Source organism: Tenrec ecaudatus, chromosome 6, assembly GCF_050624435.1.
Source record: "Tenrec ecaudatus isolate mTenEca1 chromosome 6, mTenEca1.hap1, whole genome shotgun sequence".
Classification (NCBI taxonomy): Eukaryota; Metazoa; Chordata; class Mammalia; order Afrosoricida; family Tenrecidae; genus Tenrec; species Tenrec ecaudatus.
Window position 1 is genome coordinate 13,959,992 of NC_134535.1, and position 18,181 is coordinate 13,978,172.

The 18,181-nt window shown below is 55.5% G+C and overlaps 1 protein-coding gene across 1 annotated transcript; it reads left to right on the forward strand.

Annotated features, from left to right (window-relative positions):
- Positions 1-1,393: 1,393 nt before the first annotated feature.
- On the forward strand, positions 1,394-15,189 carry EIF3D (eukaryotic translation initiation factor 3 subunit D). The gene is made up of 15 exons (XM_075550986.1): positions 1,394-1,550; positions 4,308-4,441; positions 4,759-4,804; positions 5,520-5,656; positions 6,193-6,278; positions 6,894-6,966; positions 8,741-8,853; positions 9,314-9,446; positions 9,652-9,799; positions 10,699-10,829; positions 11,454-11,539; positions 11,630-11,759; positions 14,093-14,235; positions 14,412-14,692; positions 15,046-15,189. The coding sequence occupies exons 2-15, from the start codon at positions 4,319-4,321 to the stop codon at positions 15,057-15,059; spliced, it is 1,644 nt and encodes a 547-aa protein (XP_075407101.1). The 5' UTR covers positions 1,394-1,550; positions 4,308-4,318; the 3' UTR covers positions 15,060-15,189.
- The last annotated feature ends 2,992 nt before the right edge of the window (positions 15,190-18,181 follow it).

An 18,181-nucleotide genomic window follows, 5' to 3' on the forward strand; every position in this document is an offset into this window, starting at 1 on the left:
AGGGGGAAGATGGGGGAGGAGGGAGGAAGGGGGGACCGGTCACAATGATCAACACATAACACTCCCCTGCGGGGGGGTGAACAACAGAAATGGGGGAGAAAGGAGACAGCCGTCAGTGTAAGATATGAAAACAGTAATGTATAATTTGCCAAGGGGTCACAAGGTTGGGTGGGTAGGCAGGGAAAACGGAGGAGCGGATACCAAGGGCTCAAATAGAAAGTAAATATTTAGAAAATAATGATGGCAACCTATGTACAAATAGGCTTGATACAACTGATGTATGGAATGGAACCTCCAAACAAGTCTCCAGGTGCAAAGGAATCCTGGTGGCATTATGGTTACAAGTTTGGCTGTGATCTGCAAGGTCAGCAGTTTGAGACCACCAGCCGCTCTGAGGAAAAAGGCCAGACCTTTCTACCTGGCCACCATTCCCTGGACGACATTCACAAAATATAGGAAAACTGAAGGGTGATTTAAAAGATATTATGGAAGAAGGTGCCATTCACATTCTCACTGAACAGATGAGTCAGCAGGTTTAAAGAGGCTGAATAATCTGCTGTTGGGTAAATGGACTTCCGAAGCCCTTGCACATGCACCGTCTATTTCCACCTTCACTGCTTACCAATGTACAGCTCAGGGGAAAACTGAGGTCTGGGGAAACAAAGCCCCTGGGCTAGACAAGGGCAGAGCCCAAATGAGATCCCATATTTATCTAAAAATAAATGAACTTTCCAATAAAGGAGACAGGCCAGATGGAGGAGAAGAGAGCATTGTTGTTTAATGTAGCGAAGTGCTTCTGAATTCCCCCACTTCAGAATCACAGTTGTCAGCAAAAATGTCCTGGGCGCCTTTTAGACAGATTTAAATAGATCAGTGGGCACAGGATATGTAATCTGCATTTTAAAAATACGACTTCCTGTAATCTTTGCTGTAAATTTTGAATATTGCAGTAGAGTTTGAACATTGCTAGCTACTCCTAAACTACAAGTCCACACAACGTTAAGTCACGCTACACCTCTAAGCCCCAGTTTCTGCAAGGGTATTAAAGCGAGTGGGTAAAGAGATGCTGTAGTGCTAGCCCCTCCCTCTCATTATACAATCAAGAGATGATTGGTTAAAGGTGGGGGGGGCGCGGGTCATTGTGGGATACAGAGGGGCCGAGAGTGCCGTGGGGCCGCTGGGGGACAGAGCAGCTGTGAACCGCCCCCAGCCCCCACCCCTCCCGATCACTGGCCCGGCCGCCACGTTTCAATGCGGCCTGACGTAATTGTAATTACACCACTTGCGTCTTGGCGTCTCCCAGGCTTATGCTCGCGTCTCAACAAGAGAGGTGACGACTTCCGGTTTACTTCAGTTTTACGGCTCGCGCGTCCTTCCGCCGGACTCGGCCGAGGCTGGAGCACACTTTACGACAGCGCCGGGCGTGTTTGCGGCGCCGGCCGCTGCGCGCGCATCTTCTCTCTTTTCCCGGTGCCTTGGAGTGAAGCTGGTGGGTCGGCTCTCCTGGCCCGACTATCTCCCGCCATCGGGGACGGCCGAGGCCGCTGCAGGTGAGCAGCTGGTTGCACCGGATCCTGCGGGCGTCCGGAGTTCTTCCGGGCTGGATCCGACCTTTGGGGGTCTCCCAGGAGAGCCGTCCTGTGGGTCCGCGGCTGCCGCTGATCCTAGCTGGCCGGAGCAGAAATTAACTCGGGGGGAAGTGGGGGCGCCAAGCCCGGCACCCTGCGGGGTCCGGACCAGGGAGTGGGTGAAGTCTCTGACTTCCAGCTCCGCTCGGTGACCACATTTTGGGCGTGTGTGGGGGTTACTTCACTCGCTGGGCCTCGTCTCCTACTTAAGGTGGTTTGGAGACTTCCCGACTTCCTCGAGTGCGGTGTCGGGGTGCTGAGCTAAGCGCTACTGGGCCGTGTTTCCTTTTCTCTGAAATGGGGGCTTAGGACGGAGGGCAGTCAAGCTCTGCTATGGTCTGAGATGACCTCAAGGCTCTGTCCGTACGGCACTCTGGCTGCGAGGCGGGGAAAGTGCCCGTCAAGCCTGGGGCCCGTCTGCTTCTGAAAGGACCATGTGTTCGGAGATGCCTTTGGTTTAAGAAGCGCCGATTCCCGATAGAAAGAAAAGAAATTGGCTTTGTGGCGGACCACCGAGGGACTCCATTTAGCTTGGAAATTCTGGGCAGGGCAAAGACCTGGTTTGGCTGCGCTTCACATTTGGGTCTCGGGGCGGAAGTGGGGGCCGAGTGTCTCAGGATGGCGCATTCACGTCGCTCATAGATGTTTATTCAACGTGAGTTGTTGAGACCACAGCCTCTAACCCTGTCTTCTTCCAATCGCGTGGCTGTGGCTCCGGGGTGGAGGAAGTTGCTGTCACCCGTGTCCTCTCCGTAGGGAGCCTCCATCTCCCGGTTTGGGACAACGGGGAGAGAACTTGGCAAGTTCATTGCATCTCTGTGTGCTTTCATTTGCTCTCCAGGTTTAAGGAAATGCAGGTGTGGTGATGTTTTCTCTGGACACTAAGATTCTGAGCACTCTGAGAGTTTGCCATGGGTGGTAGAGATATAGGTCCATGTCAGCTGTCGGGCAGGCAGGTGTCCTTGTCCACTTTAGAAACGCTGGTAAGGTGTGTAGGTTCATGAGAGGGGTGATGGCATTGTGCAGGTGGGGCTCTACAGCAGTGGTTCTCAACCTTCCTAATGCCGCTAGCCTTTAACACAGTTCCTCGTGATGGTGACCCCCCCCAACCATAAAATTATTTTCGTTGCTATTTCATCACTGTCATTTTGCTACTGTTATGAATCTGGCGACCCCTGTGAAAGGGTCGTTTGACCCCCAAGGGGGTCTCGACCCACAGGATGACAACCGCTGCTCTAGAGGCAGACTGCCCTGTTTCAGGTTCTTATGTCTACTGGCTTCAGGACTTGATGTCACTCTGCCTGGTTTTCTTGTTTCAAGTTGAAACTAATAGTAGACCCCACTTTGCATGATTGTTGGGAGCGTTTCATGAATTCCGTGCTCTTTGGCACTAACTATAATCAATGCCTCAAGCAAGACACCAAACTCACTGCCACCGTGTCGGACCGACTCCTAGCGACCCCAAAGGACAAAGTAGAACTGCCCCTGCCCTGTTGGTTTCCGAGACTCAATCTTGCTGGCAGCAGACAGCCTCATCTGTCTACCTCGGAGCAGCTGGTGGATTCGAATGTCTGACCTTTCGAATGTTAGCCCACAACACCCCCTTAAACTCAGTGCCTCACCTCACTGCCGTGGAGTCAATTCTGACTCATCGCTACAAGCAGCTACAAGCCTTCTTCCTCAGCGCAGCTGACGAGTTGAAGCATCTGACCTTTCTGGTGAGCATCCCATTGTGTAGTTCACTACGCCATCAACGCTCCATAAAAATCGTGCCTTACATGGTCTCCGCTCCTGTAAACAGCCTTGGAAACCCACAGGGGACGCTCTGAGTCAGCACTGGCCCCATGGCAGTGAGAATGCCCATGCTGTCTGTGACTGATGGCTTGTTGATGTGTGGTCACTCTGGGCCTGAAGTTGATGGTGACCTTGGCCTCTGGCAGGCCTCTGACCTGCCTCTACTCTAGCACTTGCTGTGCAAGTGTAGGTTCTGCAGTGGTGGTGGGAAATTGAAAGCGCGGGAAAAGACAGCAAGCTCCTGGGTGTACTGACATAATCTCGTTTCCTCGCCACTTGGAGGTGCATCCATGTATTTTGCAAGTCTGGGTGTTCGTTCTGTGGCCTTTCATAGAGGAAGCCGTTTCCTGTTAGCACCCAGGAAACCACCGACCTTCCTGTTAGCCATCCAACCAACCCATAGCGTCCAGGAGGACTCCTGAGATGTCTGCTTATTGCCTTTGGAAAAGGTTACCAGATTCCACCAGATCGGTAGTTTTAAGACGCATGATTGAGTAGAAAATAGCTTGGAGGTGGGTGGGTGTGTGTGAGAGAGAGAGAGACCGACCGACAGACAGACAGACTTTGGATTTTTATTGTGTCGTGACTTCCCTGGAGTGGAGAGTCCTGATAGTGCTGTAGGTTACACATTGGGCTACTAATCACAAGATCAGCAGTTTGAAACCACTAGCCACTCCACGGAAGAAAGACGAGACTTTCTCCTCTCCTATACCCGGTCACAGCCTTGGAAACCCATAGGGGCAGTTCTGTCCTGCCCTATAGGGATGCAATGAGCCGGACCTGACTCGAGGGCTGTGAGGTTTTGTGGTCCCTCTGGGGGGAGTTTTGTGCGGAGTGTTCCTCGTGGATAACTACTGAATGGTTACTGACACGGCTTGTCTCTAGGGTTCTAGACGATGGCGAAGTTCATGACGCCCGTGATCCAGGATAACCCCTCGGGCTGGGGGCCCTGTGCGGTGCCTGAGCAGTTCCGGGACATGCCCTACCAGCCCTTCAGCAAGGGAGACCGGCTTGGGAAGGTACGAGCCTCTCAGCAGGCCTCTGCAGCCTTCAGAGCCTCTCAGCAGGCCTCTGCAGCCTTCAGGCCGGGCTAGATATCCCCCACCCCCGGGAGCTCCCATTTGCGCTTTGTTGTCTCAGAAGCGTGGCCCTTCTGTTCCTTTGGGGGTCCTGTGGGGAAAGGTTCTGACCTCGCTGGCGCAGACAATGGCGTTGCGATCCACATCTTCTGACGCTTTATCGCCCTGGTCCTCTTTGAGCTCTCCCTGGGGTTTCTGGGTCTGCAGACACTTGCCGGGTTGACCTGGGCCTTCTCGTCTTCCCTTGTTCTTACCAGGTGGCCGACTGGACGGGTGCCACGTACCAGGATAAGCGGTACACCAGTAAGTGTCCCAACACTGACTGCCCACGTCGGGCCTGGGGGCGGTGGCTACTTGTTCCTGACCCTCCGCCTGAAAGCTCTCTAGGAAGCAATGGTGCTTCCTAGTTTTCCAGGGCGTGCACACTGAGCACGGGCTTGGAGCTGGCCCCACACTCAGACTCCATTCGGAGAGCTCCTGTGGAAATAGAAGCGGTTTGGACTGTGGTGTGGGGAGGAGACTTGGTCACGGACATAGTTCCATTTTTTTCATTTCATTTTCCACGTGCTTTTGTGGCCTCTTCCAGAAGAGCGAGGGAGGGTTTCTCCCACTCTTGGGGACCTTGGACCCCTTTAAAGAACCATCGAATGCGTTCCCATTTTGTGTTTCATCACTTGGGGTTTTCCTGAGCTTCCTAAGCCCCAGGCTCGGGACCACTGGATGTTTAAGATTCCCTGAGGCTGGGCTTGGCGACAGAGTGTGTTGGGGTCCATTTGGCACGTAATGAATAAGTGGCACCAGAGTCTTCACCCCTGATTCTGCATGTGAGTCACAGAGAGGAGAGCATCCTGTTAAAATGCTGGTCCTGGCCCAACGAGTCCCAGGTGGGGCTTGGGAGTCTGCATGCCTAACAGGCTCCCAGCCAGGACCGAGGGTCCCACAGCCACACTTCCCACAGTGAGGCGGCTGAAGGGCCAGCCAGTAGCTGGTGGTGACCTGCCTGCACCTCTTTCCCCAGATAAGTACTCCTCGCAGTTTGGTGGCGGCAGTCAGTATGCTTACTTCCACGAGGAGGATGAGACCAGCTTCCAGCTGGTGGACACAGCGCGCACGCAGAAGACCGCCTACCAGCGCAACCGGATGAGGTTCGCCCAGGTAGGCCCGGGGCTCGCCACCCATCCTTACCGGGGTGCTGACCGTGGGCTGTCACGTGCTGCTCATGGTGCCCGAGAGGGGAGCCTGGTGGCCTGAGAGGCTGTGCAGGACGTGGCCTACAGCCTGGGCTCAGCAGTGTTCCCATTCTTAGCCGGTCCCTAGGACCGTACGTGACCTGTGCCAGGGAAGGTGGTTTGTCCCACCAGCTGTCTGCATAGAAGGGCCTCTGTGCCTGGGGCCTCATTCCGTTGCTCCCACCAGCTTTACTGGGTAGATGGTCCAGTCGGGCCGCATTTTTATTGCATAAAGAGGCCAACTCGGTAGCTCTCGTTAAAGACTCGGGGCACTTCCTCCCATGGGAATAGAAGTACAAGCTCGTGCCGAGTGCTTGCCCCTCTGGAACCCCCAGCCCAGAGCACCATGCAGGACATGGGCACTTGGCATCCTGCACTTCCCGTTAGCGCCGCCTGCACCTGGGGTAAGCCCCTCCTGCCACCTTCCAACCAAGGTGTGTTTGTTTCTCCCCCGGCTCCCAGCGTAACCTCCGCAGAGACAAAGACCGCCGGAACATGCTGCAGTTCAACCTGCAGACCCTGCCCAAGAGCGCCAAGCAGAAAGAGAGGTGCGTCCTGGCCAGGCTGCCACCCGGGTTCTCCTTCCCGGTTGGGATCCCGCTCTCCTACCTCAGGGAGCGGGGAGGGCAGAGGGGCTGTTTTCCTTTTGAAAGTTGGTTGCCTGGGAAAAAAAAAAAAAGAAGAAAGTTGGTTGCCTGAAGGCCAGGCCAGTGTGTGGCCGATGGAGAAAGACCGCTTGCTCCTGGCCCTGGGCACTAAAGGAGAGCGAGGCCACCTGGGCAGCCTCTGGCACCGCTCCTGAGGAGCCGGGTCGCACTGTCCTGTGGGGCTGTGAGGTGGCTCGGCCGCGGCTCAGCTGAGGGATGCCACTGGGCAGTCGGCACGTTGAGGTGCTTGGCGTCTGACGGGGCTGCCTCATCGGCATCAGGTGTGCACTGCACGCTCGGTCTCTCCTCCGCACTGGGCCCCGTTTCCTCTAGTTCAGCGAGGACAGCGTGGGCTTGAGCAGTGCTGAGGAGAAGGCCGCCTCTGCGGCGGTTTGTGATGGTAGGACAGACGGACTTACCTGAAACCTGCCTGTGCACTGCCAGTTGCGGTATATAATTAAACTGCCTCTGCTTTTTGAAGAAGCCTCCAGGTGAGATCAGGTGTCTGTTTTCCAGAGAGCGCATACGGCTGCAGAAGAAATTCCAGAAGCAGTTTGGAGTGAGGCAAAAATGGGACCAAAAGTCACAGGTAGGTAACATTACCTAGAGCAGAGCTGTCTGGGAATCCCTTGGTCATTCACATGCCGTTTACCAGTTAAAGTGAACAACCCGCTGGTTTTCATCCAGTCTCGGGGTCGGATGACCGTTCCCACAGTCCATCGCTGACCATTCTCCTCATCCCAGAAGGAACCCGTCGCCTCGAGCAGTCACCCAGCATCCTTCCCCTGACCCCCCCCCCCGGGCAGTCACTGCTTTGCTTTGTCACCACGACTGGCTTGTTGAGATCTTTCCTGTGAGTGGCCGTCCTGACTGCTGCTGTCACGTTCCCTGGCGCATCGCACCCATCAGGACTTGTTTTTATTTGTGGCTGAGTGCTTGCGTAGTCTTCACCTTGAGGCTGATATCAGCCGTGCCGCTCTGAAGAAAGGTCGTCCCACGAAGTGGGAATCGTAGAGCGGTAGCGTTATGTCACATGCAAGCAGAGTTACGCTGAAGACGATGGAGATCGGCGGGGCTGCCAGAGATTCGAGCCGGATTCAGAAGAGGACGTGGAACCAGGGCTGTCGTTGCTGGCATCCAGTGGATCCGGGCCGGAAGCAGAGGATACCAGAGAGATGCCTTCCTGGGTTCTATTGACTGCAAGCCGCTTAACAAGCTGAGTGGAACTTTGTGAGGAGTGGGGATCCAGAAGTCCATGTGCTCATGTGGGACCTGGACCAGCAGGTGTAGCACATGGACATGTTGAGTGGTGTGGAATCCGGAGACGTGTGTGTCAGGTTGCATAGAGTCAGTGGCTGGAAGAGCGAACAGCGCTATGTCGGGACTGGCAGGCTGGTAACAACCTGCAGTGTGCCGATGACACACTTGATTGCTTTGTGAGAGGGGCTTAAATGGGCGAAGAACCGCTGACTGGTGAAGGTCAAAGACTCAGCCTTCAGTGTGAATTACATACGACTCCGCATAAACTTGTCTTTTTTCAGTCCTCACGACTTGTTCAAAGTGCAACGAATATCCTGAGAAAAGGTCGAAGCCGTCGAGGATTCCCTTTGACTGGTGTCCACAGCCAGCACCCATGCAAACAGCCCAGAAGTCAATGACGCAGTCCGTGGCTGGCGGGGGTAGTGGGCCCAGATCTGTGCTGGGAGAAGGACAGCCAGAATGCTCCTTCAGAGGGAGGGTGGTGTGACTGCGTCTCGTACTTTGAACGAGCATCAGGAGAGATCGTCGATGCTTGGAGTAGAAGGTCCACGAACAAGCTGCCTCTTGCATGGGCTTACATCTCGTTGGATGGGTGTCAGCACCTGACACCAGCAGATCATTGCAGACACCCTTCTGCTGGCGTATCTTTCTGTTTCCCCTGGGCCTGTACCAAGGGAGGGAACGCTAGTCATTTTTTAACTCTGGGTCCCTTCAGGTTTTTAGTCATAACTTTAAAGAGTCCACTGCCATGGCAGCCACTTGGACTCCTAGCGAGCCTGTAGGGCAGAGTAGAATGGCCCGTTGGGGTTCTGGGACTTCAAGCCTTTACAGCGGTAGCAGACTCATCTTGCTTCTGTAGAACAGCAGGTGAGTTCAAAGTGTTAACAGCTGTGCCATGGTTCATAGCTCCGGCGTAGCCCACAAAGTCCCCAGGGCTCATCCACGGCACAGCCAGCAGGTAGTCAGTGCTCAGGCAGCATTTGCTGCAGGAAAAGCCCGGAAGCCTTCTCCATGCCACCAACCTGTCTTGCAGCCCCTCACACGGCCGTCATTGCGGAGATCCCCCTGACGGTAGTGTTGCCCCTCCAATGATTTCCCTGCAGAAACCCCGAGACTCCTCAGTCGAGGTGCGCAGTGACTGGGAGGTGAAAGAGGAAATGGACTTCCCGCAGCTGATGAAGATGCGCTACTTAGAGGTCTCCGATCCACAGGACATGTAAGTGCCCCTGCACAGCCTTTGAATGCCTCCCCGTGCCTGCCGCTGGCTGGTCTACAATACAGAGTGAACCTGCTGCTTCCAACAAGGTTTAAAACCACATAATCCAAAGACAGAGGAACCGCTGGGTCAGATCACCGCAGCAAAGGCAGCTGCCTGGCTTCCTGAGCCCAAGAGAAGCAGAATTGAGTTGGGTTTAAATGAGAGGCCTTCAAAATGTAGGAAAACGAAACAATCGAGAGTTTTTTTGTGCACATTCAGCAGCCCCATCATAGGGGCCATGGCCGGGGCCAGGTACTGTGGGGCCACCCTGAGGCTGTCTCAGGCCACAGACAGTTCCTTCTTCCACAGTCAGGTCTGCCTTTCGCGTGGGAGTTGTGCCTTGGTGACCTAAATCAGAGAGGTGGGGGCGGGGCGGCTGAGAAGGGTGGTGGCCTGTGAGGGCCCTCTCTGCCCTCAGCGAGTGCTGCGGGGCGCTGGAGCACTACGACAAGGCCTTCGACCGCATCACCACGCGCAATGAGAAGCCGCTGCGGAGCATCAAGCGCATCTTCCACACGGTCACCACCACGGACGACCCCGTCATCAGAAAGGTGCCTGCCCCTCCCTCCCTATAAGGGTGTCGCCCGCAGGGCCACTTGGGGGGTGATCCGTGCACACCCAGCCACTGGACTCCGGGGCCCTTTGCTGCCGGCAGAGGTCTGCGTGTGTTGCAGGGGGCTCCTGGCACGCACAGGCGTCCGTTCGCACCGGCAGCTCACCGCTGCCATCAGCCCTGCCTCCCTCTCATCCTTGCAGCTGGCAAAAACGCAGGGCAACGTGTTTGCCACGGACGCCATCCTGGCCACGCTGATGAGCTGCACCCGTTCGGTGTATTCCTGGGACATCGTCGTGCAGAGAGTCGGCTCCAAGCTCTTCTTTGACAAGAGGGACAACTCTGACTTCGGTGAGCAGTCTGTCCAAGAACTCGCTCGGACCTTTGGGCTGCTCTGTCCGCTCCCCGCTCCCAGCCTGGACAGCAGTGTCTGCTGCTCCTCCCTGACATGGAGAGGAGCGGTGTGACCCTGCAGAGTCTCCTCCCAACCTGGGCTTCCTGGTTGGTTCCTCACCGCTCCCTGCCACTCGGCTCCGGCCGTACTTCCCGGGTTTACACCAGAGCATGAAGTGCATGCGAGTATGTTTCCCTTGGAAGTGCTGGGGGTTGGGGGGACGAAGGAAAGTTGTAGGCATTGGAGGCAGAGGCAGCGGAAGTGCTGGGCCCCCAGGGGCCGCGGTTCAATGCGAGCCCTGGTGGCCCAGGTGAGGCACTCGACTGCATTCCAGTCAGTCCTCAGAAGCTGTGGCCGTCTGTCCCCAAGGCCATGGACAGCCAGGGGGAGGGGGGGCTGTCGTGCAGGTTCTCCTCTGTCCTATAGGCCCCGTCGTGGCTTGGCACTGAGTGGGCACAGTGGGCTGTCCCGGTCAGTGCTCACGTACGCCATGGAAGAGCCAGCTTGCCCAGAAAAGTAGCAGCCGGGGAAAGCAAACCATTACATGCCAAGCCTGCGGCCTTCTCTGGCTTTCTCCAGTAGGAAGGGCTGGCAGACATTGCCTCTAAAGATGGGACAGAAACAAGCAAACATTTCCTGTTTTTGCGGGAGCTAGAAAGGTTACAGAAGGAATCTTTCATCTTGGGACCCAGTGTTGCCTGGCGCTGGTTGGTGGCTCGCGTTACCCAGGAATGCCTCGGCCAATGGGGCCCGTGACACGGGGCTGGGAATTTGGCCGTGCTAACCCCAGGCACGTCAGCATCGGCGATCAGGGCCCTGACTGCATAAGTGACCTTGCCACCCACCGCTCTTACAGACCTCCTGACTGTGAGCGAGACGGCCAACGAGCCCCCTCAGGATGAAGGCAACTCCTTCAACTCGCCCCGCAACCTGGCCATGGAAGCCACCTACATCAACCACAATTTCTCCCAGCAGTGCTTGAGGATGGTGAGCGGACCACAGGGCCGGCGGGTTTACCTTTATTTGGGTCGAGCGCTGGGGTCCTGGGATGGGGGTGGACATGCGGTCCAGGCTGGGACTTGGAGATCACACTCTGGCTCTGAACCACCGATGATTCTGTGACTCTGTCCGGGTTTTTGTCTGTGACACTAGACTAGAAATAACAATTGTTTCGGTTGTTTAACACAAGGTTTTAGGTGCTGGGGGTACAGCTGTGAACAAAAGTTCCTGCTCCGGTGACACGTCATTGTAGTGGAGGGGGCAGGAAGGGACTGTCAGTAAATCCTGGCTGTTGGGTCTGTTGTGAGGCCTCAGCACTCAGCGGGGGAAGGGCCAGAGCAGCAGTTCCTCACGCCGTGACCCTTTAATGCAGTTCCTCGTGTGGTGGTGATCCCTCCCACCCCCCAACCGTAAAATTAGTTTCGTTGCTCCTTCATCACTGTCATTTTGCTGCTGTTACGAATCGGGCAACCCCTGTGGAAGGGTCGCTCAACTCCCAAGGGGGTCGAGACCCCCAGGTTGAGAACCACTGGGCTAGCGCGTGGCTCCGTGTGGCTCATTGACCCTGGTGACAAGGCGAGGAGGGTCTGGGACACCTGGTGTTTCTTTCAGGGGAAGGAACGTTACAACTTCCCCAACCCAAACCCGTTTGTGGAGGACGACATGGATAAGAGCGAGATCGCCTCGGTGGCATACCGGTACGTGCCCTCTGGCAGGGGCTGGTGACCAGGTGGGGGTGGCACATCTGAGACGCAGGGTCTCTAGACCGGCGACGCTTTCCTTCGCAGCTACCGCCGGTGGAAGCTCGGCGATGACATCGACCTCATCGTCCGCTGTGAGCACGACGGCGTCATGACCGGCGCCAACGGGGAAGTGTCCTTCCTCAACATCAAGACCCTCAACGAGTGGGACTCCAGGGTGAGCCAGCCATCGCCCCGTCTCCTCAACACACCTGGTCTCCTCTGTCCCCTGCTGCTGCACTACTTACAGAGCTGTCTAGATTTCCCACCTATCCCAGGGAGGGGGGGAGAGAGAGAGAGAGAAAGAAAAAAAAAAAACACCAATAAGATCTTGAGAATTTTTCTTACTTTACCCAGAGGAGCTGTAATGATCTTCTTCCAGAACTTTCTGCCCTCCGGCTGGCTTCTGCTCTCAGCAGCCTCTGCTTTTACTCTCTGCTCTTGCCTGGGCTGGCAGGGTGGCACCCCTTCCCTGTCAGTTGTTCTCTGCTTTGTTGCGGCCTCTGCCTTCTCCCTCCCTCCCTCTGGTTCCCTCTGCACTTCCTGAGCTCAAAGAGCTGGCTCCCAGAAGGCCCTGAATGAGAGGTGCTTCCCCACCCACCCCCTCACCCTGGCGCCCCCAGGAAGGAGTGTCAGGCTGTGACTTCCTGGGGCTGCCTGGTGTCTGGGCTCAGTGTCAAGTGATGGCAGAGCTCCCAGAAGCAGCCTCTGAAGAGATGGGGTGGGGGGTTCAGGTGGCAGCCCCCTCTCCTTGTTCCGTGCTCCTGCCCAAGCTGCTGACAGCACACGCTGGTGGGCAGTTGGGCCCAGGTCTCTGGGCCCGGCGGCACCAGCAGTGCTGGTCGGTGTGGCTCTGCCTCATGTTAACGTGACGAGCTCCCCACGCCTGCCCTCTCCTTTCACCCTCTGCCGAAACTACATCTCTGTCCTGCGTTCGTTCTCTTCTGCTCTGTAACATGTGCGAGTGGCTCAGTCATATCTGTACCCTAGCTCAGCGCTCATCAAACAGAGTCATGAACCCGCAGGGGTTCAAGTACCTGGATGTGGGGGTTGCAAAAAATACGGCAGCAGCAGCAAGCTAAAGTTAACTTAAGATGAGAATCCCTGGTGCTTCTAGCAGAGCTTGCTGGAATTCCTTATCAGTTCCCCAGGCAGGGGGGATCGTGAGTGGGGGGATGTCACCAGCCCTGCGCGGGCTCTTGGTTCTGTGCTCAGGAGTCCAGCCCAGCATGGCTGGTCTCTGCTCCGAGGGTCATGTACTGACGTCAAGGTTATTGACAACACTTATCTGGAGGCTTTGGGGCAAGATTGGTTTCCAAACCCTTTCTGGCTGGTATAGCATTTGGTTCCCTGCCATGGGCTGAGGGCCCCATTCCCGTGCCACCTCCCCACCGCCCAGTTCTAGGACACCCTCCCCCCCCCCTCCCATCTGCAGCACTGCCTGCTTCTGCTTCATGGTTAGGTCAGGCCCACCTGGGTAGTCTCCCTGTCGTGTATTCCGTTGATGGACACTCCGCTACATCTGAGGCCATGGGTCCTCAGCCCTGCCACCTGAGCACAAAGCCATGTCTGGCGCCCCCTGCCTGCACAAGCCCTTTTGCTGCCTGACTCAGTCTTGGGTTCACTGGGTGCCCTCTCCCTCGTGTAGAACCCTCTGCTGTGTGGCTGCTGCCCTCCTCAATGACTCACACCACTAAGCGTACCCTTCCCTGCACTCCACTTACCATGCCCACTGTCCCAAACCCCTCTGCTGGTAGCACTGTAGTTTAGGCTTTGGGCTGCTGAGCCACAAGGTCAGCGGTTCAAACCCACAAGTAGCACCCAGGAAGAAAGGTGAGACTGCCTGCTCCCTTAATGACAGCCTCCAAAACGCTCACCGGGTCGCAGAGAGGATGGACTCCGTCGGGTTGGGTTGGGGTTATCCTGCGGCACACATGAGCAGCAGTTTCAGAACATCGGTCTTAAGCTGTGTGTCCTGGCTACTTGTGGAAAGGGACACTGGGGAACTTTTCCTGGCCCAGGGAGCCCTGGTGGCATAGTGGGTTACGTGCTGGGCCATTATCCACAAGGTCGGTTGTTTAAAGCCATCAGCCACTCCTTGAGAGAAAGATGAGACTTTCTGCTCTGATGTACAGCATCAGAAGCCCATAAAGGACAGTTTTACTGCCAGATTTGATTTGCTGGCAATTAGTTGGGTTGACATTTAGGAGTGCCGAGAGCCCAAAAATAGCTGGTGACCCTCTGCCGCATGGTCCTCAATCAGTCTTGCTGGTCACCCATGGCATCTCTTTCCATCTGCAGCCTCTGCCCAGCTCTGCCTCTGAAACCTGCCCTCACCCAGCTCTGGCCTTACCCGTCCGGGGCACTGTTGTTTTCCTTAGTTTGGGGTCGGTGGGGGGTGATTGTGTGGGTGTCACAGTAGCATCTTGGCTCTGGCCCGGGCCTGTTCTTGTCGGCCGGTGAGTGGCTGCCCTCAGGTCAGCTGTGCTGCTAACGGGCCTCCTCCCACAGCACTGTAACGGCGTGGACTGGCGTCAGAAACTGGACTCCCAGCGGGGGGCGGTGATTGCCACAGAGCTGAAGAACAATAGCTACAAGCTGGCCCGCTGGACCTGCTGCGCTCTGCTGGCTGGCTCCGAATACCTCAAGCTCGGGTGAGGCCTCGGGCCAGCACTGGGTGCGGGTGGAGGTGGGCCGTCCCTTCAGCAAAGCATTGGACCATGGGTCACCAGCACTGGCATTAGGCTTCAGGCCTGGCTGTCTCTAGGTGCCGCCCTGCTCTCCCCACCACCACCACCCCACACACTAACTGCCCCCCCGTCCTCACTAGCTACGTGTCCCGGTACCACGTGAAAGACTCCTCACGCCACGTCATCCTGGGGACCCAGCAGTTCAAGCCCAACGAGTTTGCCAGCCAGATCAACCTGAGCGTGGAGAACGCCTGGGGCATCCTGCGCTGCGTCATCGACATCTGCATGAAGCTGGACGAGGGCAAGTACCTCATCCTCAAGGACCCCAACAAGCAGGTCATCCGGGTCTACAGCCTGCCGGACGGCACCTTCAGCTCGGACGAGGATGATGAGGAAGAGGAGGAGGAAGAGGAGGAAGAAGGTTAGTAGTGAGCCTGTGGAGATGTGGGCTGGCTCTGAGCCACCGTCACCTCTAGCGCTGGCTTAGCGTGCTTCGAGTGGTGCTCCCTGGGCGCTGGAAGAGCGCCTTCAACCCTCGTCAGCACGTGGGGGCTGGGGGGGTGTCTGAGGGAGGAACACGCTCCCCGCCCGCCCGCCCACCACCCCCCCCCACCCCCCCACCACCCCCCGGTTGGTCAGCTTCAGTGAATGCATCAAAGCTGTCTGCCATGTCACCAGCTGGAGTGGAGTCCTGGAACAAAGCCACTCAGCAGAGGTTCAGAAAGGCCGCGCACCCAGTGTCCCGTTGCTCAGGCTGCCTTTTGTCTCTTCCAGAGGAAGAAACTTGAACCAGACAGTGACATGGGCCCCGAGCTGCCGCCCTGCCACGCCAGGAAGGGCCTCTGATGCTCAGAGGGATATGGGCCCAGCTGTGCTCTCTGAAGTTTGCTGGAAGGAATAAAGTGTCCGTCTGTTGAATCTCTTTCCTTCGTTATACACCGAGGTTCTCGGCTGACTGCGTCTTCTCCATCCCTCTCTGGCACCTGGCCCTGAAGCCTGGGCATGCGCTGGACTTGAGGGGCTCCACACTCCTGGTAAGGGTGACTGCCCTGGAGTGTTGGTGCTTGGACCCACAAGGAATCCATTTCCACAAACCAGTTGCTGCCCTTGGCCATCTCGCAATGTGAGGGGCACGGTGACCAGTAAAAGACCATGCTGGGCACGGTGATTGGCATGGACATGAGCTCACTGCTCCTGAAGGAGATGGTCTCAGATTGGCTGACATTCTAGTGGAGGGTGGTTTGTACATTGTTCCCACACTCTGCTTGGGCTGGTGACAGAATCACAAGCCAGCACCCACGAAGCAGTGTGTTCAATATCGGAGCTTTCAGTGTTCGGAACCTGGGGCTCCCCTGATGAGTAAGTGTCAGAGTAGCCAGTCCCTGACAATGTTGCAGGTCCGTAGGCGCCACTGATCGGTTATAATATGTAAAGATCATAGTAAAGTCATGGAAGGAAAGAGGGGTAGGAGAGAATGTCTAAAGGAGTCAGACACATTTCATGGTAGCATGCTCACCTTCGGGCGGCCATGATCTCAGCAGCCAGGTCTGTGCAGAGAGCAGGAGGAGGAGAGAGCATCTCGATTTCTGACCAAGGCCTATATGTACTTATGGTTGTGTAAGCACCCTGGTTACCAGGTAACCACATACATCCAGTAAGGGGAGTAGCTGAGAGTGTACACATAATGGGGAGGTACTAGGGGTACACCCATGACAAAATGAGGACCCTAGACAAGATGGCAGCCTAACCTTGGTCAACCTTGTCTGGGCTCTCCAGGGTGGGACAGTACAGTGAATGCTCTAGATGACTGATAACACTCCAGGAGGTTAACCTCCAAGCAGCTTGCATTGACCTCTGAAGTGTACAGTCATTTACCATGTGAAGTAAGCAGTGTCTAAGGTTTGGCATGTATTTGGGGGAAACAACCTGGGGAAAAACGCTTTTGCATCCAACAAGAAGTGGTTTGTCCTTCCAGACTCATCTGAGCCTCAGGGACTGACGACAGGTGGGGTCCCATGTAGAGGTGAGAAAAGAGGCCCAGTCTTAGTTGCTTTGTCAGCATTCAAGCATAGAAGGTGCTGGGGGAGGTGTTCTCACGTGGCATTTAATGCTGTGGGTTCCAAGCGACAATTCAGCCTCAGCAAACCCAGTCCACACCACCACAAGAGGGCAGGTGGAGGTTGATTGTAGGCTTGTCCTCTATTTAAAAGAAGAAAAACGTGTTTTCCCTCTGGCACAGGCTTCACATCTGCTCTACCCCTGACTGGCCTGCTTGGGGCTGAGTTGATTACTAAATGCCACCCTGTGGTCACTCACCTTCAGTGACTGCCCACAGTTAATGGGCCGAGAAGTTTGGAGTGCCTCAAGTCCAGGCAGGCCCTGCTAACGCCCCACCACTGGTGTGTGGTGCCATGGAGTCGGTCCTGCCCCACAGAGACCTGGTGCACAGCAGCAAAACCGCCCAGTCAGGCACGTGGAGGACACCAGTGTGGCCGTTTTAGGTCAGGGTTAGCAGGGTCCATGTGCACACCACAAAGCAGTCATCCCTACATGGCCGGTGAAAGGTTTCTGTCTGGTTCCACCAAACGGTAGCAAGGAGCCTCCTACACGTATGTGTAGTACTAGGAGCAGAGCTCACGGAATGTCATTCTCCCGCTCCCCTGGGCTTCAAGAGTCTTGGTGCCTACCAGGAAGAAAACAGGTGCCCAGAGGTGCCTAGTGAGGTACTCTGGCCTGAGACCAGGGGAGGCTCACGTTACACTTCATGACAAACCATGCAAAGCTGGAAGGCAAACCATAGAGTTCTAACAAGTGCCAGTTCACTGGGCTACTTAGTGTCATCCCCTTAAAGGTTCCTGTACATCTCACGCAGGGTCCCCTCACAGAAGTCTCCCAACTTTTCTGCAATGCCTCCATCCCTTCCACACCAACTGTCCAGTGTGTTAACAGGTTAGTTTGACTTTATATTGGCTTTGCTTAAACGTTACCAAGCACACAAAATGTGATTATATTCTTGGAATATAAACCTGAAAGTTCACAATTGGTGTAAAAAGGGCATTCTTTTTAAATTCTAATATCCACTTAATTGTGCTGCCCTAAGCAGATCATTTAATCTCCATTTGGCCAGTGTGTGCAAAATGGCACCTCTCCTGTTGGCAAAAGACCACGTCAGGTTTTCTTCAGGGTAAAAAAACACCTGTCAATCCTAACCCCTAGTGACGTCAGGTTTCTGAGACAGAATCTTTAAGGGAAAGGTAAGTCTCATTTTTCTCACCAGAAGTTGGGAGTGTTTGAACCGATGACCCTGCAGTTTACTAGGCACTGTGCCACCAAAGCTCCTCTATGCTGCTTAGCAAACAAACCCAACTATCGTATCAAAAATAATAAAATGAAACCCACTGCCACCAAGTCCGTTTTAACTCGACAACCTTAACATAGGTGAGAGTAGAATGGCCACTGGAGTTCCTTTAGAGCAGTGGTTCTCAACCTGGGGTCGAACCACCCTTTCACAGGAATCGCCTGATTCATCACAGTAGCAAAATTGCAGTTATAAAGTAGCAACGAACATAATGTTATGGTTGGGGGATCACCACCACATGAGGAACTGTATGAAAGGGTCCCGCTTGAGGAAGTGTGAGAACCACTACTTTACAGAGTAGAAAGCCCCGTCTTTCCCCCCCGCAGCAGCAGCTACTGGTTTTGAACTGTCAATCTGGGGAATTGCAGCCCAGTGCACATCCCACTGCCACCAGAGCTTCTGTCATAGCTAATAATTGCTCATGGGTTTATCTGCCCCTGGTTTCCAGTTCATAAATTTGGAGAGGCCAAGGAGCCTGGCGTTTGGCTACCCTGGTGGGATGCAAGAGCTGGTGTCACGCGTGGCGAGTTTGGAGAACCGAATGCCCTGTTC